We start from the raw sequence: 23163 nt of genomic DNA on the forward strand, positions 1-23163 counted from the left end.
ATGCCTGCTCCTTGGGGGAGGGAGAGCTGTGCCTGCCTGCCTCCTGCCTGAGCCCAGTGGAGACTTCAGTTGTGGTTGCCTGACAAGAGAATGTGGTTTTCCTGTTCCTAGGGGCTGCGGTCTTGTTCTCCCAGCTATACTAGGCTGAAATGCCACTGTAGTTATGGTGATCAAAAGGTATTTTTCTGCTTGGCTTGCTTGGTGCAGCTGCTGAAGGAGTTCCTTGTCTTGGCATCTCTGCTTGGCATCTCATCCCAGAGGGAGTAAGGAGACCTCAGCAACTTGCTGTAGATGGACCTGATGCAGCTGTGGGCTGGAGGCGGCCTGTAAGGCAAAGCCAGCTATGCATAGTGGGTTGCTCTCTGCAGTTCTTGCTCAGCTTCTTGTTGAGGTGCCAGAGCTTCCCAACTGTGGCACGTGTTTAGCATGCAAGTCCTTAGCTTGTTTTGATGCTGTGTATCTGTTTTGCAGCACTTAAAGAAACATTGTTTGGAGGAGATGAGTCTGTGTTGGGAGTCATTTAGTGAAGTAACCCTGGGCTTGCTCAGTCCTCAATTAGTACAGCACCAATCTCTGATTCTCCCTGGGGATTTTGGATGCTTAGCTCACCCTAAGCTCTGATCCTATGGGTTTTGCCTCTGTGGCAGGGTAAGGAAGTTCATGCTCTGGTAGCAAACATCTTAGTTCTCTCTAGGTGTGTGTTTAGATCTGTATCTGCTGCAACACTGTGAGGAACCCCTGTGCCTTCAGTGGGTAACAGAGCCATGGCAGGCTGCCTTCCTAGCTCAGAAAGCAAAGCGCAAAGCTTCTAAAAACCCCATCAGTGACACCACTGCAGTCTCTTTGTGTCTGATGGCAACTTCGAGCATAGAGGTGTGACTTTAATCTCTTTTTTTCACCACTCCCCTTCTTACTTCCATCTTCACACCACTACAGCAGACTCAGCACCATTTTTCCAGGAAGCAGCAGGTTCTAAGCTGGTATTCCGATGACGTGAGCAGGCTTCCTTGTGCTCTCAGTATAGCACTGGCTCACTTGCCTGGAAATCCTCTAAAAGCAGTTTCAGTGTTGGTGTAGCTATGTCAGGGAAGGCAAATACAAAGCTAAAACGGCCTCTGAGTGAGCGACACAGTGTTGAGACCTCAGATACCAAAATCCCGTGTAGCAACAAGCACTCAAGCAGGTTGCTCATGACTTATCTTTTGACAGGGAAAAGCTGGCAGTTGTTGTGGTTGTTGTGCTTTTGTGTCACACAGTCCCCTCCTCCATTTCCTTGGAGATCCCACAGAAGTTAATTCATTGCTGTTTGTTAAGGACTCAGCCTCTCTCTGCTGCCAAATGCTGCTGAGGTACGCAGCACTGCTGCCGGATCTGCTTGTTTGCTTTCCCTGCTGGCAGCGTGCTGTGACATGGCCTTCTTCAGGAGGAAAAGAATAAAGATAATAAAAACAAATTATTTCAACACCCCCTCAAACTGCACAAAGTACAAAGCAACAAAAGTAGGATTTTATTGATGCTGCCTTTACAAGTCTGTGGTCCTGTGCAACAGGTCCTTTCTGTGTCGCAGGTTTCTGTTGCCTGAAAGTGCTTTTCACATCCTGATCTGCTTTTTTGGGCTCTGGTATTTTGTTGCTATGCCTGCATTACATTTGGCTGCCAGATGCTCTTTGCAGGACATAAGGAAGGTACTTGCTTTGGCCTTCCCTAAATGGACAGACTGGTATTGAAACTTTCTGTTCCTTTTCCTCCCACCTCTCCCCATTCTTTTGAAATTGTGCATACAGGAGGCCTTCATCTGCTGAAGTACAGAGCGAATGGATGCAGTGGGTGGATACGGTGCTGAGCTCCTCCTGAGACACTTCTGCAGGGAAAGGCATCTGAGTGCGGGCTGTGGGCCAGCTGCCAGTTCCCATTCCTGGAGGAACTGGTGGGTGGGTGGGAAGGAGGCTGCCACTGAAGCACCTTGTTTGCTGGGGCAGGAGAGGGTCTGGCATGCTGTGGAAAATCCCAAAGAGCTGCATTTTGCAGGAGGCCCGAGGCTTCCTTAGCTTGTTTCTGGGGGCTGCTGGGGTGCCCAAGTGAGCTGGGTCCCTCTGCTGTGCCAGGGATGGCCACATCGCTTGTAGGGCTGCTTGCTGCTCTGCAGCTCCCACTTGCAGCAGGGTGAGGTTTCCCCTTGATGTGGGTGAAAAGGTTAAGCAACGCTGCCCAGAAGGCTCTGATTCAGCCTTCCCCTCACCCTGGCTAATTATGGTCAACCTTCTAATTTTCTCAGCTGCAGCACCTTCTCTTTACTTCTTCTTTTCTTTAAAAAAGAGTTTGAAGAGTCCGAGGCCAGCTGCCCCCCTCACCTGGTGGGCCTGTGATGAATTGCATGGGAGCCAGAGATTTCCTAAATAGAAATTTAGGAAACTGCATCAGTAGAAAATAACAGGGCTTTAATATTCGGGGCAGCAACGGCTGAGTTTTGCAATGTAACAGCTTGATCGTGTTTGGATTATGGGTGCATGTGTGTCAGTGAATCAGAGGGCTAGGTAAGTCACTGAGGGGTAGGAACAACTGGTGTCATGATAACAGTCTCTGTGGAGCTCAGGGAAAATGTGTGTGCATTAAGGTGCATCATGCTCTCCCAAGCCCTAGCAGAGCCAGCTGGCCAGTGGAGCACCTCCCAGAAATTTCCACTGCTGCCACTGATGTCCCAATGCTGTCTGAGACTGGAGCCCTGCACTGCCAAGGCATAACTGTTCTTGTTTTTATCATCTTGTTTCTAAATGTTACAGTTTGCGACAAAGCTCATCAAATTTCACCTTTCTTCCTGGGAAGCAGACATGGAAAAACTCAGTCGTGTTTGAGTACAGGCAGAAGGGAAAATATATGCTGCAGCTTTGATTTATTTTGTGAAATTTTGTTTTGGAGCTGCAATAAATCCACAGTAGGAATCAGGAGTTGGGCAGACAGAAATAAACTGGCTGTGGGTGGGGGCTGTCCATCTGCAGGTCTGTGTTAAAGGAATATTATTTCCCTGATAAACAGTGGCCTTCATTACATATCGTTAGCCGAGTGCTTAAATGAAATTGCTTTTAACGTATCTGATATGGTATTTAGAACTGGTATTTGGAGAATAAAGCTCCCAGAGGATACTGTAGTTAGTGTGGTGGGGTGTTACGCATCTGTCCTAAAGGTGGAATTTGCTTTAAAACCTCAACTGATCATCTTAAAAGTGTACAGCTAACAAAACAGATGACGCTGTACCATAACAGTAAAGGAGGAAGGTACGCACTGAGCAAGTCTGGATTTGTTTGTCTTCCCCAGCATCTTGTAGATGGACTGCATCTCTACTTCATTCGCTGCTGGGTGGGAGATGGGCAACGAGATGGTGAGAGTGACAGAGGTAGTGTGTGAGAGTTGAATTACTGCGGTGTGATGTAGGAGTTAATATTAGCACAAGGCACGGGAAAATTAAATTGCTCCTCCGGGAGCACACGTTGAATCAGTGGCAGTGATGAGAATTGAATGTAGGTTTTAATTTGTTCATGTCTGTTTTCCCACATTACTATTCTTCTTTTTTTTTTTTTTTTTTTTTTTTCCCCTCTATGTTGTAACATGTGTGAGAGTACTTGGTTGCTTTCCTTATGACAGGCTTAGTTGGTAAGTGTGAACTTCACAAATAACTGCCAACAAATATGTTGGCAGTTCCCTTTTAATTTTTGTGGGTTCCAAATGAAATGAAGTGTGATGCTGCCTCGATTCTGTCCCTTAGTTGGGATTTAACAGGCGCTGCTGGGATAATTCATTCTCAGGTAGCTGTGCTCCTAAGGCAACGATCTTATCATGCTGCGAGAGCTGGTAAGATTGGGCTCTTGTCAAAGCTTGGATGGAGGAGATCTGAGAAGCTGCAAGGTGCGGCTGGAAATGACTCAAATGGAAAAGCATCTGCACTGAGCTGGTCCCTCTGTACAGGCTGGCCACACAAAGCCAGCAGGACACACTGATCCCTGGCCTGGGCATGCCGGGGAGCTGAGCACTGTCTGCGTTTTGCCGTGCTGCAGGTGGCCTGGCACATCATTGACACTCTGCCCTTGCTCAGGGCTTTCCTATCGTCCTCCTGTTGAGGCATGGAGAGACATTACTAGCATCCCAGACAAGTTTTTAGGTCCTATGGAGAGCCTGAGTATTTTAAAAAGAAATAAAAGACCTTATTGCATTCTGCAAATTTATCTACTCCTGTTCTTTTTCCTCTAGCATCCAGCGAGCTGCATTGGTGGTTCTGGAAAATTACTACAGAGATTTCCCCGTCTACAACCCAGCGCTGTTAACAGCCTCCAAATCCCGTGCTGCCAAACACATGGCTGGCCTGAAAGTCTACAATGTTGATGGTAGGTGAGGTGAAATGTAGTCTCTGAGAACGGGTGGGATAGGGAAGGGCTGTGTTGGCCTTATGCTCTGTTTGCACGCATTCTCACCTTTTTGCTTTGCCAAATCCTTGTCTCTTGCTGGAAGTTTTCCAAAGGGTGCTGGGGTTGCTGGTTCCAGATGACTTTACAGATGTGTTTAGCCCACAAAAAGGCTTTTGTTTTTGCCAGGTGAAAACAGCCAAGTTTTGGGTCAGGCTTAATGATTACGTGGCTTGACAGAGTTTCTTGGCACCACTGCTTGCTTTGGGCAGCCTCTGCTTCTTGTCACCCTTAGGTCATCTCCTTGGTTGTGCTAGTACAATAAACGCAACTTTTAACCTAGATCTGTTCCCCAGTCATTCACTGCACAGATGCTGTGGGCAGCCTTCAGGAAAGCTGAGGAGGTTCATACCAATGTGGGGAGGAGCAACTGTGTAAGCAGCAGTTGACAGGGAAAGAAATGTTCATCAGGCTTGCAGCCTTAGCAGTAAATTAGCTGTACATGTCTTATGCTTGGCTGTGCTTCCAAGTCATCGTGATGCTCAGCAGTTTGCGGGAAAATGCCAGGACAGATAACTATCCCCATGGAGCCTTACTGTTCTGCAAACTTGTTTCAGGCTCTTGGGCTTGAGGGTATGTGTGGGATGATGGCTGAGTGGATCCATGAGGGCACTTAAAGCAGTGAAAACTGGACTTAATCATTTGGCACTCTGAAGCTCTGTCAGTAAAAGCTAGGCTTGATAAGCAGGCTGTGCCCAGCCATCTGAGCCTTCATAAAAGTGTGCACTTCTCTGATGGAAGAGCTTTCATGGAAGTTGTATGGGGCAGCTTCTTCAGTGAGGCATGGCTGAAATCCCATGGCAAGATGTGCTAAGTCCTGCATATAAATAGGTTTGTATTGAAAGGCTTTGAGAGCAGGAAGGAACTGAAAGGACTTAGCTGGTCTAGGTGGCTTTGTGTGTGCTGTAGACACTGAAATGTGAACATCAGTCAATGCAGCCACATGTCTTGGGTTTTTCCTTTGCCTTAACAAGGCTATGATGTCTTTTATTTATTTTGGTTTTTTTAATTTTTGTATTTTTGGTAGCTCTAGAAGTTTCAAAGCCTTTTTCTTAGTTTTTCCCCAAACCTGATGCAGCACTGCAGAGTCCATAAAATCAACTGTAGGTTTAAGATCTTTACAGAGATCTCTCATTTCTGGCAGAGGATAGGTGAAAGGGAGCAGGAGGGGGGCAGAGGGGCAGGCTTCTTCCGTGTCCTCTGCTTCCTGGAGTGAAGAAGCTTGGAGGCGGGAAAGAATTAATTCAGTAAGAGAGAAGTAACACAACTTGTTCTGCACTTTTCTAGGAGTGAGATCTTGCATTCCAGTTGCTCATTCTCAGTGAGGCCCTGTGTTTGGAAATTCAGAGCTGCCAGATCCCAGTGTCTGTGCACCATTCAAACTGTTCTGCAGGATATGCTGTTCCCATTACCAGCTTGCTTCTGGTGCAGCATCTCTTTAAGAAATAGCAGGGTGCCTGATTCTGTAGCAGTTACTGGGGTACCTCAAGCTTGGAGGAAAAACTGTCAGTACAGTTACAGCATTAGAAGTTTTGTGAGTTAGCAACTCCGAAACTAGTTGAAATATAAGGAACCAGAAATGAGCTCCAGATATGGCTGACCAGGCCTTCTTAACGGCAATCTGATGAGCCTGGTAGGGCCTTAAAACTTGCACTTTCCATTTTGGGGCAGTACAGGATCCCTGGTCTGTTCCTTGTGAAACACTTCTGCCTTTGTAGATGTGGAAATCTCAGGCTTAGAGGCATATTCTTCAGAATCATTCCCATCCTCTTTACAAAGAGGAGTGTAATTCTGGCTGCAGCTCGCCTTGGCGTCTTGACAGCCTTTTACACCCTCTGTGTGAAAAAACAGTAACGCTATTAAGCAGCTTAATTTGTTGGCAGCTTTTGTATTTGATGTTGTAGCAGCCAGGAAGGGAAAACATCTTGCTGTAATCTTATACAGAGTGGGGAGGCTTACCTTCAATACCTGAATTTCCATCACCAGGCATAGTCAAAAAGGCTTGTAATAATTCTAACCCAAATTTGGGAACCAGTGTCTCCCTTGAGTAGTATTCTCCATTTCAAGTCTGTGAAACAAAGTTTGAAGTTTAGGAGCCATCTGTTTAAATGATGGGTCTTCCTACTGTTGAGCTTCAGGCTTCTGTCTTGGAAATGTTGTTTGTGATTTTTAAGAAAAATAAATAAAAGCTGCCTTTGCATAAGCAGAATAATTTAAGCATGTCTGTGCAATTGATGGGCCTTAGTCACTGCCAGGTAAGAGCAGTTGGAGAAACAGCTCTCAGTGGTTTGGAGACTGTCTTAGGCTTCCTTTCTTTATCTTCTATTGGGTAGAAGAGTTGGTACACTCATCGAGAGTAACATTTTCTCCCTTTCTACCACATCTCTGCCAAACAGCCAGAGCTGGGAGCTTCCTAGGCTGTTCCTGCACTGTATGGTCACTACTTAAGGTCTTGTAAACTCCTCTTTCTTTTGCTGGAGTGCTCAAGACCAGTTCATAGATTACCTGTTCAGGGAATAGAAGCAATAGAAGCTCTGATAGCAGACGCTGCTCTGGAGTTGCTGGGTGCACAGCCTAACCTGTAGCACATCTGTTGCTCAGAAAGCATCTACCCTTCTGCAAAACTTTGTCTGAAGGTGGTTATGTTGTCTCTGTATCCTGCTTTTCTTTTCCATGTGTAACTGCCTGAACTTTGTTTTTCATTCATTCATATCTATGTCTCTTGATGTTCTTGTGTTTGTCTTTCTTCTCTTTCCAACGCCATGTTTCTTCTGTTCTCACATTGTCTTGTTGCTGAAATGTGGGGCGTTGCAGCTGTTCTTGCTGTCAAACTGAAAGCACATATAATGGATGGTAAGTTGCATCCTTGGCATGCGTATCTTACCTGTCTTTGTTTGAGATCCCTACTAACTTCTTTTTCCGCTGTCATCCTTGGAGCTAGGAAGAAAGCTCCTCTCCAAGCACGTGCCGTCCAGCGGGGTTTCTACAGAGCTCATGAAGGCTGGGGAAGCGTTTATAGCCCCAGCTGTGTAGACGGGGTAGGGGCAGAGTTGTGGCACACCTGTGGCAGATGCTTTGTGGTACTGCTCTTTCCCAGCTCACTTCTGTGACAGTAATGCCCGCCTTTCTTGTCTCCTCTTGCGGAAGGCCCAGGGAACAACGCCTCAGGGCAGTCCCGTGCCATGATCGCAGCCGCAGCCCGGCGCAGGGACTCTAGCCACAATGAGCTCTACTACGAGGAGGCCGACCACGAGCGCCGAGTCAAAAAGCGTCGTGCAAGGTAAAGGTGTCCTTTCCCCAGGGGTGATCCCCAGTGCGGCTCAGCTGATGCTTTTTAGAGGCTCAGTCATGATAGACTTGCTGAGCCTGTTCAGAGAAGAGGGATTTTTGATTAAGGGCTGGGGGGTGGCTGTAAATCTGTTGCGGTATGCGAACATATGAAACCCAGATGCACAAGGGACAGTGACAGCTTGAAAACTAGAGTTATCTGAAGAAAATACATAAGCACAGCTTGTGTATATTGTGCCAGATAAGCTAATGTGATGTCACGGATTAGGGAACAGTCCAGTGCTTGACAAATCCATAGTTACTTGCTGTAGGAAATCCCATTATTTCCCCTGTGCTCAGGCTTGTCATCTTGGCTCAAGTAATTCAAGGGCAGAGCTGGTGGAACAGTTGGTATTGCCTCTTTGTGGGAGAGGAAAGAATATGTTTTTACAGGCAACTAAAAGGGGCAGTTTGCCTGTCTTTCCTAGTAATGAATTGGAGGGGAAAGGCATGACCAGGACTGCCTCTGTTTTATTTTGGAAATAAATAGGTGTTTTCTGTAGTCACACTTAGTCTGTGGAGTTAACATTTTGGTGAGGTGATCCCAGAGAGTTTGTGCCTTTGTTTGCTTGAGAACCTAATTACTGTTTGTAGTTAACACACCTAACGTTTTGAGGGGAGCTGCGTACAGACAGGCACCCCTGTGTTTGGAAGGAATGTGCCATAACTGGATGGAGCTGGCTTGTATTGTGTTTTATTTTGGCAGCTTATATTTCATTGGGAAAGTGCTGGCACAGTGTCCCTCTAGCCTGATTTGGTCTGACCTATGCTCTGTAGCTGCAGTTGGTCAGGCTCTCTTCCAGCCATGGGGTAATAGGATCTTAAATTTTCTTTTCTATGCAATATAGCATTCTAATGTGTGCATGTCTCTCTTTCTTGATGAGGCTGGTTAGAGCAGCTGCTTAGTCAGAGCAAAACCATCAGTCACTAGAAGAGCATGCCAGATGTTACAAAGAAGGAAGGTCAGAGCTGCAACAAAAGGACACAAAGAGATTAAAAACTGATTTCCACTGTTCCCCCAGTCAAATTAAACAAAACTTACAGGGGTCAGGGATTCTTGTGCTGTTCTTTGTATACAGCCTGAATGCAGTGTTCTGTACCACTGCTTGTCCTGAGGCAGCTTCTCCTAGCTTTGCTGTACATTGGGTAATAGCATAAAGGTCACAGTAATTGGTGACTTGAGTGTGAAACACATCCTGTCTAGAGAGGCAAAATAATTTTGTCGGGTGGCTCTTCCATTGCTGTTGCTTTTTCCCCATTGACTGCAGCATAGTCTCCGACTAGTTAAATTCTGCTGGGCTTGCAAGTGTCATTTGGCATGTTTGCCTTTTTATGGTGCGTTCTCTGTGTTTGCTCACCTGTGCCAACACAGGAATGCTTTGCAGAGGATGTCTTTGGCTGCAGTGTTAGGAGGGTAGATGGGGACCTCATCATTGTTCATTGGAGAGTTACAGGGCAGTCATCCTGAAATGCAAGGTCTGTTCCCAGTTGGTGTAAATCAGAGCAGGCCGCAGCTGGTGAGCACAGTCTTACAGCACTCTGCATCCTGGGTCATGCTAGTTTATAGCCAGCCTCTTCCTGACATCAAGCTGCTGCACTGCATGCTGGAACGGCCGTTTCCAAAGATATGCCTTAAAACACAAGGGCAGCTGTGTCTTGTTAAGTCGTGTAACTGATGTTTATGCTGTGTTGGCAGAACCAAGTACGACAGTCAGGCTTTTAAAGCCTTAATCCTGGTTTATGACCCTCAGTTTCTGGATGGCTTGGGCAAGAAAGGAAGAGCTGCTGTCTTACCTCACAGATCGTCAGCGGAGTGGATTTTATGTAACTTGTATGGCAGACAGTGAGTCAGTGGTAGAGATAGGAACTGGAGCTTGCAAATCCTGACTCCCAGGCTCTGCCTTAACTACAGACCCATTCTACCTCTGGTGTTGTGACTCTTGCTGTGCTGGTTTTCTTTCTGCAGGCTTGTGGTTGCAGTAGAAGAGGCCTTCACTCATATCAAACGCCTCCAGGCAGAGGAACAGCAAAAAGCTCCAGGAGAGATGATGGACTCTCGAGAAGCAGCCCAGGCGATCTTCCCGTCCATGGCAAGAGCTCTGCAGAAGTACCTTCGTACCACCCGCCAGCAGCAGTACCACAGCATGGAGAGCATCCTGCAACACTTGTCCTTCTGCATCACAAATAACATGACACCAAAGGTAACGTGCTCTTTAACCCTAGTGTAGGGTAGGAAGGATAAAGGGACAGCACGTGTGTGTGCACAGGGCAAGGAATTGCTGGGGAAAGCGAGTGGAGGTTTTTATATCTGCTCTCTGTAATGCAGTCAGCACTCTGTAGATTGCATCAGGAAGTGGTGTTTCCTCTGAAGCACCTTTTTCTTTTCAGCTGAAAGTACCCATGAGATAATTAGCTGCTTGTTCTGATATCCAGTTCAGCACTGGAGTCAGTATCAAAGAAGTGTCCAAGGTGGTGGCCCTGAGTCATGGGCAGTTTTCCCAGCTGGCTGACTGATGGAGATAGCAACTTGCAAATGACATTTTTCTTCTTTTTATCTCCTCCACGCTGCTGCATTTTGGACTGCTGCTATTTATAGCCTAAATATCTGTCTGACAGTGTTTGTAACTCGTGGTCTGCCTGGTCAGATGTCATTTTGTTGCTTCACACCCTGAATGCTGAACTGCAAATGCAGGGAGGGACTGAATGATGAGGGAGATGGGTCACGTGGTCCTCAGTGTCCTCCTTCCTCCCTAATAGCATCCTACAACCACCTTGCTGGAGAACACAACCCAAGGACAAAAATGCAGTAATTCACTCTTGGGAATTTACCCAGGACTTTCTGTGCTGAGTGTGGAAATACTGTGAAGAAACAGAGGTGGACCTTTCACTGGGATCCACATGGGATCTTCCTCAGAGGTGCAAGGGGGTGGTTCTGCTGCCATTAAGATAGCAAGGGAGAGGGGAGCAGATGTCTCCTGAAGCCCAGAAGCTGAAATAACTTCCTGCATTGCAAGCCAATGCTCACAGAGCTGTATCTAGAGAAAGGAAGAGAGCGTGGAAGCAGACAGAGTCATGGGGCTGCTGTTTCCCCGGTGCTAATGTGTTCACTTTCTTACTAGGCATTCCTGGAGCGTTACCTCAGCCCCGGCCCAACCCTCCAGTACGACAGGGATCGCTGGTTCTCCAAGCAGTGGACACTCGTTAGCGAGGAAGCAGTCACAAGTGGGTTGCAAGATGGAATTGTTTTTGTCCTCAAGTGCTTGGACTTCAGCCTTGTTGCTAATGTGAAGAAAATTCCCTTCATCAAACTCTCTGAAGAGTTCATAGACCCTAAATCTCATAAATTTGTCCTTCGCTTACAGTCCGAGACTTCAGTCTAAGGGATTTTGAGGATGGGTTGTTTGGAATTTTTTTTTTTTTTTTCACTATTCTGCTTTTGGGTTTTATTTCCCCAATGCTGACTGAAACTGGCAGATGATGGACCAGTAATATTTGACCATCTGCACTTTATTTGGAAAGGGGTGGAGGGAGCTGGGATATCTTATCTAGAAAGGAATATCTTAAGAGGCGACAGGGTGACTTGGCTTGGTTAGCTCAGCCTTGGAGACAGAACAGATTTTTTTTTCCCCTTTCCAGGCATATTGTGAATCTCACGCTCTCTTTCTCTGCACAGTTGCAATGTCTGTATTTCTGTTGGAATGCTGCCTTACACTCTGTGTGTGTGCTTTTGCTACCTGTTTCTCCTGAAAACAGGCTGCTCACCTCTCCACTACAGAAGTCTGCTTGTACAGAGAGAACTTACAGTTTCTTTTCATGTGGAAGTGAGGGAGTGTGAGAGGTTTCCTTGTGTCAGCTACATAATAAGTAAGACTGAAGATCTGTTTATTTTTTTTTTCCTACTCTCTGTGTGTTTTCTTATCAGTGCTGGATCTGTGTGAACATAGTGGGATGGTTTTGCAGTCTGTTTCTGTCTCTGTGAAGTTGCTTGTGTCAACCTGGATCACCCCATCTTGCTGCTCTTCTAAATTCTTTTTAGCAATGCTTGTTAGTGGAAACAGTTCTGCATGCCACTTTTGCCTCTTTTGTCTCAGTATTTGTCCCTCTCCTTTGCCAGGCTCTCCAAAGCTCCCCAGTCTGCTTTCAAAACGTGTTTCTCTAGCCCCAGTGCCCTCGGGGTCTGCCTTACCCTTCTTCCTCTCACACCTGCGGGGGCTGCACATTTGCACAGGGTGGGTAAGTAGCTGGCTCCTTCTCAGATGCATCACAGACACTGCTACGTCTGCAGCCCTGCAGAGGGGAAGAAGAAAGCATGCAGGAATGTATCCCTCCATATCCAAGGGGTTCAGTGTGTCTGGAAAACAGACGAGCAAAAACGCTTCCCTCCTCAAAGAGTGGAGCCAGGAAAGGGCTGGCTCTACTGTCCCCCTCTTGCTTTGAAGAACTGCCGTGATGTTGAAATGCTGCAGTGCATCCTTCCCCGCCTTCAACAAAGCTGGGAAATACCAAACGGTCTGAGTGCTGAAAACCTGCCTACCTTTCTTGGCCTTTTTCTGCTGTGGGGGTCTCTCCGTTCTCAGTGCCAGGATGGCCTGCTGCTTCTTTGCTCTTGTGAGAGGTGCTTAGCTCTTAATTTGAAAGGTTTCTTTGTAAGATGAGCCTGTCTGGATGCTAGTTATGAGCATTGTGTGACTCCAGAGCCACCTCTGGGCCTGGCGGTGACTCGTCTTCAGGTGGGCCCCTCCTAGAGGCCCTGATCTGTGGTGACAGATTCAAGTAGAAATGCCGGATTCATCCTGCCCAGTCTTTTGCCATGAAAAGATCTGTATCTAGCATGAGCCAACCTGCCTTCCATGGAGATCTCTTACTGCAAAGGGCCCTGCTAGTGAGGTACACCCAATGCCATTCACTTCTTTATCTTCTGTGGTGGCCCATGATAGCTTCCTACAGCCTCTTTTGCCTACCCCAGGCCTTCCTTGGGCTCCATCATCAGTCCACTGGGCTGCTTCCCTGCTCCAGCAGTGGTAGTTGAGAAGGAGCCACATGTCCAGCAGCACCAGCTGGTCCTCTTGGGTTTGAGGGAGCTACCAGCCACCTGAGCTCCCTGGTGAGGGAGTGTCCCAGGTGGAGATTCCCCCAGCCAAGTATAACCCATGGTCTGTGTGGCCTCCCGCTGCTGGCAGCTTTTGTCTGAATGTGTAATACTCACCTCCATCCTGTGGCCTCTGTGTGATGTGTCAGAATTGGTTGTGAAGAAACAAAACGTGCGTGATGAGACCAAGCCTATCTATGCCCCTTCAAGGATGAGAAGTAGGTGGAGTTTTCCTTGTCTAAACTCAACGCCTGAGTTTCTTTCTAGGTCAGACTTTCTTGCAGTCTGTGTCTGTACAGGGATTTTTTTACTGAGTGTGGCCTTTGCAGTATTTTAGTTTGGGAAAACACAGATTTATTCCCTCCTTAAAAACAAAACAAACAAAAAGGTGATGGAGCATACAGTATCTCACACATAGCTCTCCTGAAGGTGTATGTATTTGTTTTTTTATGATGTACATTACCAGCCAGGGCAGGAGAGACTGGGAGTAGCACGGGCACTACAAAGCACTTCTGCTTATGGCTGAACCAGCTTGGATGTGTGCAGCCAGAGAGAGAACTGCTGTGCCGGGGGCTTGGGTGTGCCCTACACATGGGAGCACCTTGGTTAGGGCACTGCTCCATAAAACCTTCCGTTCCCAGGATTTCCTCTCCCCGACGATTGGCCTGTCTGACAGTGTCTGCTCAGGAAACTCATGTCTTAATCCTTAGTTGCATTGAATCCTTAAGCACATGGAAAGCCAGATGGAAGCAAGACATGCTCACTCTGGATCTGCTTCCTAATCTGTGCTACCTTCTCTGCTGTCAGCTCCTGCTTTAAGCACTCTTCCCAGTGTTGAGGTGAATGATAAAATCTGAAGGAGAGAGCTTCACCTCTCAAACAGGCTGCTTACTGCAGAGTTGCAACCTGTTCCAAGCTGAGAACAGTCTATAAGGGAATCTGAACTCCTGGGTATTCCCAGGTTTTTTTAATGATTTTTTATTTCTCTGGCTCTCTCTTTGTGGGCTTGTTTCCCCTCCCCATGCAAAATCAAGGGACCACGATCATACCTACCTCAGTGGGCTGTTGTGGGCTAAACTCAGTGCATCACGAAGTGCTTTGAAATCCACATATGGATCTGCGGAGTCTGTAAGAACTCAGGCTCTTTGTAAAAATCCTAAGCAGTGAGAGCAGACTGGTTTGTTTAATTCTGTTTCTAGCCAGCTAATGAGTAAGAATTGAGTCACAGGGAACAAAGCTCTGAATCCAAATCCTGCAGTCCTTACTCCTGGAAAGCTTGCCAAGAGTTGAGCGTAAATAAGGCTTGTACAGTTTGCCAGCCAAGCACAGGCTGCTTCTCTCCAAATGCCTCCTATTCTGCACCATCTTCTTGTGTGTTAATCTCCCTCCTGTCGCCCAAGCTTGTATGCTCTTATCTAATTGAGAAGTGATTTTTAGAAATGGGTGGTTTTTGAGATAACCCTGTTTGTAGTGAAGGCTGAGCCCATGCCCCTCAGAGGAGGACCTTATGCTGCACCATTCAGTAGAGTGCTGTGTTGGCCCACTCCTCTTTTCCATGTGTGATTCTCAAGTATGCTGCTCAGGCAGTTTAAAGACTCGTATTTGTTACAGCCTAAATCCAAAACCATGCTGAGATCTTCCTAAACCAGATGCAACAAAGACTTTCAGCTGCTTCAAGGAAAATGGAAATGACTGTGGGTTTTCACAAAGGCTGACTCTCTTTCATGGCCGAAGAGTGGAAAGTTAGGATTTCTCGCAGCTTCTAAGAGCACAGGGTAGTAGACCTTGGCAAACACACACCCTGCATGCAGCAGAGTATCTGCTGAAGGTGTACTCTGCATGGAAGAGTGGCAGAGCAAGGTCAGCTCCAGAGTATACCCTGCTCTGGGGTTGTGCTTGGCTCTTTCAAGGCAGCAGGAGAAATCCGCTCTGGAGCAGCATCTTGGAGACAGATTTCAGCTTTTCCTCTGGTGTTGTGCTACCTCTGAAGTCTTCATGCCAGCAGATCCAGTCACTCCACCTTACTGGCTGTGTTCAATTGAGTTTCCTGCTGAGGAGGAACAAATACCGGGTGGGATGTGAGGTGCTGGCCTTGGAGCCTGAGACAGCTTGGGGTAGGACACAAGTCTGGGAGAGAGCTGAACAAATTGGAACCCGCAAAGAGCTTTTCCTCTTTTGCTTTGGGATGCTCCACACAAAGTGTAGGGATTCCACTGTTTCTAAGCATGCCAGAAGCTGTGGAGAAGCAGTTTCTAAAACTGGCCATGCAGAAGTAGCTTGTAAAAGTCTTGTTTGAGATGTGCATGTTCCAACACTCGTTAGTGAAGAAACTGGAAAGATCTATACTATGCAAAATGTGGAAACCTACTCAGGCCAATTTCATCCTGCTCACAGAAACTTTTCAATCTTCTCTTTTTTTAAAAAGGTAAAATGAAAAATCTTGCAGTCTATTAAAGAATGCTGCCGTCTGGCCCCAGGCTCTGCTCAGCTCTGCCCTGCCGTCCAAGAGGTGTTTTGAGATGTTTGTACAGATGTCTGTTTTCTCATTCAGCTTGTGCGTGGATGTGCTTCTCTCTATATAGGTGTATGCATTGTGCTTGTCTAAAGCCTTGAGCCAAGCTTGGTGGTTCAGTGTTTGAATTGTGAAGAAGGAAGCACTCTTGGGATCAGATTGTTTTGGTTTATTTTTTTTTTTAAGCAATCTCCTAAAAGAGAGGGCTTTTTTTGAGCCTTGAAGTCTCCTTTAGGAACGTGCATCCTTATGTGCTTGGGCTGCTGCCTCAGGTAGATGGTGACCAAAAGTTGCTGTTTCCGACCACTGGTGTGGATCTCATTGAGTTTACTCCAGATGGGTCCCCCCCCATCACCAGTTTATCTGCCTGTCTGTTTTCCTCCAAGAGGCAGCGTGTGTGATCCATGTGCTGCAGTGCAGCCCCGTGGGCAGTGCATGATGCTGTGGGTGTGCTCTGCTACCCCACAGCGACTTCCCTTGGCAGTTTCCACCAGTGCTGACAGGGCTTGGGAGCATCTCTTGTCTGCACACGGGGATGCTGCGGCTTGCTGCCCGCACAGACCCAGCTGTGAAGGGATCTTACACTCTTCTGTGCCTGTTTCTTTGATTCAGCGTTATTGTGTCTTGGGGTAGGGGATGGGAGCCAGCTCTCTTCTTGCACCCTTTTTGATCACTGTGTAATACTCCTTTTCTACACATACTGTGTATAGTAAGGTGGGTTTTGCCAAGGTTTTCTAATTAACAGACACTAACCAGCATTTCTTTTTTTTTTTTTTTTTTTTTTTCCCTCCTTTTTGCACATGTGACTTTAACTGCAGTGGTACATGGTCTTTCAGTTCTTTTCTAATCATGGACTTAAATAAGCAAATTCCTGGTGTCTGTGACATTAATGCACTGTGGGTTTCGTCTAGTAAGTCGTTCTGTTCCAAGCTGGGTTCTCTTCAGTTATAGCTGGATGGGTTTTTGTTGTTTTTAAACTGAAACATAAAACCGTTTTACACTTTGCATATTTTGTACAGTAAAATTCTGGAAATAAACTGAAACCAGATTTGATTGTCCCACTCTTTCCTCTTATCTTTTCAGACACACACAAAAAAAAAAAAAGAAGAAAAGGGGCTCTGGCCTCCAGGCATTCCTAAGTTGTGGCTGGGAGGGGCCCTGCAAACATGTGGGTTAACCTATTTGAGGCTGCCTTGTGTCACCTTCCTTTCAGACCTTTCTGATCCACCCTGCCATAGTAAAATGCAAACTCATTTATCACTCTTGAAGTGAGACTGGTAGGTGACTGCTTTGAACACCTGAAATCTCCAAGGATGGAGAGCAAATACAGCTGGTGAGGGTGTGTGGTGGGGGGGCCGGGGCTGGAACAGGTTTTTCTGCCTGCTGTATTCTTTGCTCATATATTATGAAGTGTAGGATTTGTGGCTGAATCCTTTATTAGGATCTGGTGGGGAGGAGGAGTGTTGAGGCAAAGCCTCCTTGTTTCAGTGGATGTGAGCCTGCTCAATGGATGTGTGCTCTGCTAAAAATGACTTAAGGGCTTCTTGCCTTGAAATCACTCTGTGGGCGCAGCTGCTCCCATCCTCGTGGTGCCAAGAACTTTGAAATACCATGTCTTGTAGGCCCTTGGTACCTTGCTCTTTAGGACAGCCCCTCCCATGGGCTCTCACCATTTCACCATGCAAAGCAGCTCTTCTCTATGAGCTGTTGGAAAAATCCACAGGATGCTGTGGAGCAGTGAAAAACACAGTGTAGCAATTGTTGAGATAAGTGCTAAAAATACAAACACTGGTGGAGAGAAACATCCCAACAAGTAATTCTGTGCTTAGAGGGAGAGGAAGGTGTTTGGGCTAACAACCAAAGCCCAGAAGGAAGAAGGAAGGGTGGGGTGGGGTGTGCTGCCTCCTGTTCTCCATTGATTTCTGCTTTTGATCCATGTCCCTTCATCCTGCTGGTGGGGCCCAGCAACACTGTCCTGCCCTGCGCTGTCTGCACCTTCTCTGGGCAGCCTGTTCCCAGTGCCTCATCACCTTCTGAGTAAAGGATTTTCTCCTAACATCAAAATCTCTCCTCTTTTACTTTCAAACCATTCCCCTTTTACCCATCACTACTTGCTCTTATTAAAAAGTTCCTCTCTTCTCCAGGCTGTACCAGCCTGTCCTCACAGAGGAGGTACTTGAGCCCTCTGAGCATCCTCGTGGTCTCTTCCGGACCCCTTCCAACAGCTTCACGTCCTTCTTGTGCTGTTGGTCTCTGTGCTTTCTCTCTCTAGCTATGGGTTGTGGAAACTGAAGGTAGAAACAGGCTTTGCTAGAGGGACCAGTTCCCCTGGCTTTCGCCCAGAGCTCAGGTATCTGAATCATAAGGGGCTGCGGTATGAAGCTCAGCAGAAATTAGAGCTGAGGGTGCTGCTCTGGGTTGGCCAAATCTTTCACTGGAGTCACGAGGGTCCTTGAGGTGTGAGGGAGCCCCAGGCGCACTGCTGGGGCAAGTGCTGCCCACACAAACTCCTGACAAGATGGGGAAGGAGGCAGTGACTGGGAACAGCGCGTGGATGAGCTGGGTGTGCTGCCCATGAGGTGAGCGCCTTGCTCCTGAGGGAGGTACTGGAGTTGTTTAGGAAGGTGGAACTCCTTTTGCAGTGCCCTGAAGGCTTTGGCTGCCCCGAGGCAGCACAGCAATGCCTGCTGAGGTAAAGTGTCTGATGCTGAGCAAGGCGGTCCCTGAAGTGTAGCCTAGGACATGAGGAGGTCTGCTGATTGTGTAGTAGGTGGTGGGACCAGGCCTCATGGTTACGTGTGCTGAGGGAACTTTGCCTTCGGAGAATTCACTGGGGAGAAATGGGGCAGAGGTGTGGTCTGTGTGTAACACACGGGTTAAAGAAAGGGATTCGTCTCTTTGCTGGCTCCAGAGCCTTGCATGCAACACTAGCAGTGCCTCAAGTCGTGATAACATTAGCTAAATAAACAGCTTGATGAAACATCTAGCTGTGGTGATGAGCAGAGCTTCTAACCTCAAAAAAGGTTCTATGCATCGGCTCTGCTGCTCCTGCCCTAGATCTGAACCCTGGGAAAGTGTGGAGAGGGACTGAGCTGAGGCCTCGCAGGGAAAGCCAGGGCAGCCAGGCAGGCCCTGAACTCTGGGCAGGGCATGATGCTAGAGGAGGGGGATCTCTGTCGTGTGTGCTGCAACAGTGTGTGGGACAGGAAGGCATGGAGGGAGTTGTCCAAGCGGTGCTTTTGATTTGTCTTTCAACACTGCTCCTGAGTTTATGTTGGACTGGGATGGTGATGGGCTTAGGTTACAGTTCTTTCCGGCCTGACAAATAATCCGTGGGGTCAGGGGTGTCCATCCCCTTTTCACGTGAGAACCCACGTGCTGCAGGGACCAGGTGGAGGTACGGGTGGTTTAGTGCAGTGATTGCACATGCATAAATCACTATGAATAAGGTTACCCTGGTTGCTTTGAAGTGCTGTTACACATTTTACAGCCCTGCTGCTAGCTTGTACCAGAGAGTACCTCCAACAGAAATAAAACTGTTTCCCATTCTCCTCTCCGTTTCCCTGTGCCCTTCCAAAATGCAGTTGGAGAAGCCTTTCTTTTTCACACCAACGTTTATACAGGAGTCAGTGATCAGGTTGGAGTCCACTGCAAAACTGCCAGACACCTCCAAAACCCAGAGCTGATCTTCCTTCCCCCCACAGAACGAAGAGCCAAATGAGTGAAGGAGATCACTTCTGTGCATGACTTGGCTTGATGCAAATAACTCAGGGAAGCAGTGTTGCCTCCTGCAGCCTGTGGTCTTGCTTGCGGGAGGAGCAGAGAGGTTTTGTGCTGGTGGGACCAAGGCCCAGATGAAGGGAGAATTGGTCCCTGGAAGTTGGGTGGGCAGCTTTAGGAGAGAAAGAAAGGAGATAACTTGTGTATGAGTATTTAGGATAGCTCAGTGTGGCCACCACGCTATGTATCCTAGTACAGAAGAAGGAATAAAGCCTCAAGAGAAACAGTAAGACGAGGAGGAGGCAGTGAGAAGTTGATGGGAGAGACCTTAGAAGACAGGGTATGTTCTTTCCCTCCAGCATCCTTAGGAATATGAATGTACAAAGGCTTCAAAATCACACACCATAGATTTCTCTAGACATAAAGCTTCTCTTTGAATTTTAACATTTTTGCCTGAGGTGAAAAATCAGGCTTTTAAATACTTTGACTTCTGCAGTCCTTCTTTTTAATACTTGAAAAGATTACATGAATAATAACTCCATAAAAGTGAAGAGAAGGGAGTTCTTGATAAAATAGAGTTGATTCAGCCTCTGTGGAACTTTAAGAGACACTCAGAACTTTCAGCTCTTTGGACCTTCTTTTAGCACAAGTCAGATGCTATGAGCATGCTTTGAAACAGGGAACAAGAAGGAGCTGATTCAATCTGCACCACAGATGTGAAACAGATCTGTAAATCTTTTAGCTTCTATTTTGTAAAAGCTCATTCTTGAGTACTCATAATACCAGATCCTACGGTTGATTATAATTTTGCTTTGAAAGTAGTTGGAGAAACTGGCTTAGTAATTCAGTAACTAGACTGGGAAGCATTGCAAATTCCTTTAGTGATTTCATTCTGCAGGGGCTAAACTGTTCTTCAAACGCTTGGTTACTTCTGTCATTCAATAACTCCTTTTCCTTTGTCACTAGCAGGAGTGGGCTTTGGCACGCTGGTTTGAATTTTAGAGCAAAATCCCACTCCAGGCCAATCTCACTGGTCATGCATAGTTTTATTTTTACCCATGTTTCTTGTTGCACAGGCAGGCAGGTTCTCCTCCCAGCCCAAGCAGAGCAGGACGTTGCCCATGGCCATGGTTCGAGACATTTGCCACCCACGGCCAATGAAGGGCGCAGTCAGGATGGCTGCTGCTCTTCTTAGGTGGGTGGTTGGCTTTCAGACTGCTGCTAAAGTATGGGATAATTACTCTGTCAAAAGTCTGTTTGTTTAACTCTTTTTTCTTCTGCTTGAGGCTTATTTCTTATGCCTGAAGCTTTGCCACTCATCTGATGCTCAGGCAGAGTAGCAGAATAATTTTTGTTTATTCATTAGTTTAACAGTTTAGCACCTTGTAGACCTGGTAAGGGTTATTCCCCTGGATCTGGGCTGGCCTAGGTTGGGTGTCAGGGGTACCAGTCTTGAGGGAACTGGGGAATAAGCGGGAGACGCTGCAGCACAGTGCGTAACAAGTCTTGGGTCTAAGATAGGACTCAGTCCTACTGGCACAGCCAGATTAACCCAAGATAATTGCCCTTTCTTGGTTCGTTGTTGCCTGTTCACTGGTTGTCCCTCTTCAGGTTCCTAAGTCCAGGCATTGGTGTGTGACTAGCCCTATAAGGGGCTTCCCTGAAGTTTTGCTGAGGCAGAGAGAGATCCAGATGTAATCCTGAGTCATTGTCACAGGACTGCAAGACTTCAGTAGCCAGAAATTGATATGTTCCTGTCTAATTAATTGTTTAATTAATTGAGAATAAAAGGCAATGTTTTTTGTTTGGCCCTGGTAATGAATCCCTGAATCATTTCTGATGTATGATGTGTGGACAGACACAGAGAAGCAGCCAATATCTACCTCTTCAGGATGGGAAACAGCCTAGGTGTCCAATTTGCCAGCATGGGAGACCACCCTTATTCTCAGAAACACCAGCAGAACTGCTGACCATGAAAATATGAAGCACTCTGTGACTTCGCTGTACCACCCTTGTCTTCTCCTTCAGAAACTTTCCCATGGAATTGACATTAGCTCAGACATAGTTCTGGTTCACGGAGTCTCTCCAGCGATGTCCTTAGGCCTGCTGCAACGGCAGGAGCTTCCTCCTCTGTGCTTCTGATAGATCTAATACGTATTTTCACTGAAGTGGTAATCTCACATTCCAGTTAAATTGGTCTTAATACACATGAAGATGATGAACTCTGTTTTGCCCTCATCCAATAGACCTACCTGCAGAAACACTGAGTGTGGCCCACTGCACCTCCAAGTTCTCTGGATGTAACTGTCATAAGATGGAGAAGAGTAAGGTATGCAGGTATGGGTATGGATCCACACCAGTAGTGCACTGGGAAATTAAACTATTTCAGTGGTTTTGTGCAGAGTTTCTCCCTGTCTCTCCAGCTGTAACCCACAACACACAGGTATCTTACCTGTCCCTGGAAGGAAGACACTCAAATTCAAACTTTCAGCTCCTTCACGAGGAGCTGTATCTCATTCAGTCCCTGTGAACCTGGGTGCTGTGGGTGAATGAGATCGCCTTGGCCACCTGCTGTTCTTCGTTGCTGCAATCCTTCCTCTTTTGCAACACCTGTTAATTTTTGATGGGTTTATCCCAAAAGAAGAGACTAGCCACTTCTGGCTTCATAAGTAAAAGCTGGAGACAAAATGATCCCCTTTGTGGTCAAAGAGAACTAAAGGAAACCATAACGTGGGACTGAGGGAAGAGAGAAGGGCAGTCCACTTCAAGAACTGTGCTGGCCCCATTGAGGAGTGGCAGCCATATGATCAGCCCTTTTTCTCATAACACAGGGAGAATTCTCCATAAATCACCAACACCAGCCTACTGGCTGCAGCGTGAGCTCGGTCTTTCTAGTATCTGTATAAGGTTAACCACCACCTGTGCACCTGAACACATCTGCAATGCTATTTGCAGGGTCTATTTCTTCTGCCTAATTTATGTCCGTTGGAGAATATGGACAGAGGTGTATCAGACTAGAAATATGTCTGGGAGCAGTGGATACAAGGAAAGTATCCAAGCAGTTGGGGTGTCTAGGGGCAGTGCTGGCTGGGAAAGGCAGTAGAGCAAGTCTTGGTATATTCTTCACGTTTATCAAGAGTGGCAGGACTTAGCAATGACTGATCTGGGGCTGCAGAGCTGCTAAGGAAGTTATAATGTACAGAGTGAAATCTCGCATGCTTTCCTCCTGGGAATATCTCCAAGGTAAAGATATGCAAGTACTATTCTCAGGTGAGCAACATAAGCAGAGTTTGTCCCTTAATCACAGTCTAAGAGACTACTAAACTGCCAGTTTAGCCTGTTCTTGCTCTTTACTAATGTGCGTAAATGAGTCTTTGAGTTCAGCTTGTTCCCTCTCTCCCGGCTGAAATAGCTGAAAGGGCAGAGCAGAGGGATAGCACTGGTCACCTTTCTGATCTGGAGAGAGGACCTCCAGTCTGACAGCACACTGCATTTCAAACTTTCCCAAAGTCTCCACCAGATCCTTTGGATTGGGGCTGAGCTGTTCACCGCTGTGCACGCTGGTGTAAACACCCAGATGATCTCCCCAAACACGCTTGGTTCAAGTCTTCCAGAAAGTGCTTATACATCATAAAGAAATAAGAAAGGGCTAACACAGGTAATACCCAACCTGAGGACGTAGCTGTCCTATCATGCTAATAGATAGTGCCTGAAAAGTGCTAGTTGAGTGTCAGATGCTCAGTGTGAAGCTAGCATGGCCTATAGCCATCTACCACGTAGGCACAGCATTCATTCTCAGAGGTATGTAGACATCCAGCTGAGTGTTTTTCATGCTGGCGCCTCCCACTGAGGGGACATGGCACACACAGAAGTAGATCAGTACTTCAGCCAATTTATACTAGTAACTTCAAATTTCTATTGCAGCTCAAGTATAGAGGGAAAGAGAGAGACAAAGAGACTGACCAACGTAAAGGAGAAAAAGAAATCTATAAAATCTTGCTTTGCAGCTTATCCAATGAAGGAAATATATGGTGTGTAAACCTTGTTTCTCATCAGGCTGA

At 46.9% G+C, this 23163-nt stretch overlaps 1 protein-coding gene across 1 annotated transcript in view; it reads left to right on the plus strand.

The window, feature by feature from the left end:
* VANGL1 (VANGL planar cell polarity protein 1) overlaps positions 1-11161 on the plus strand; it is a gene marked incomplete at both ends in the record, with an annotated part of 29497 nt that extends 18336 nt beyond the window's left edge. Inside the window, 4 exons of the mRNA XM_079538320.1 lie at positions 4243-4376; positions 7602-7734; positions 9748-9982; positions 10901-11161. Of these exons, the coding sequence (XP_079394446.1) occupies positions 4243-4376; positions 7602-7734; positions 9748-9982; positions 10901-11161 (763 nt within the window). The remainder of the gene's footprint in view (positions 1-4242; positions 4377-7601; positions 7735-9747; positions 9983-10900) is intronic.
* Positions 11162-23163: the final 12002 nt, after the last annotated feature.

Source organism: Tetrao urogallus (genome assembly GCF_951394365.1).
Source record: "Tetrao urogallus genome assembly, chromosome: 1".
Classification (NCBI taxonomy): Eukaryota; Metazoa; Chordata; class Aves; order Galliformes; family Phasianidae; genus Tetrao; species Tetrao urogallus.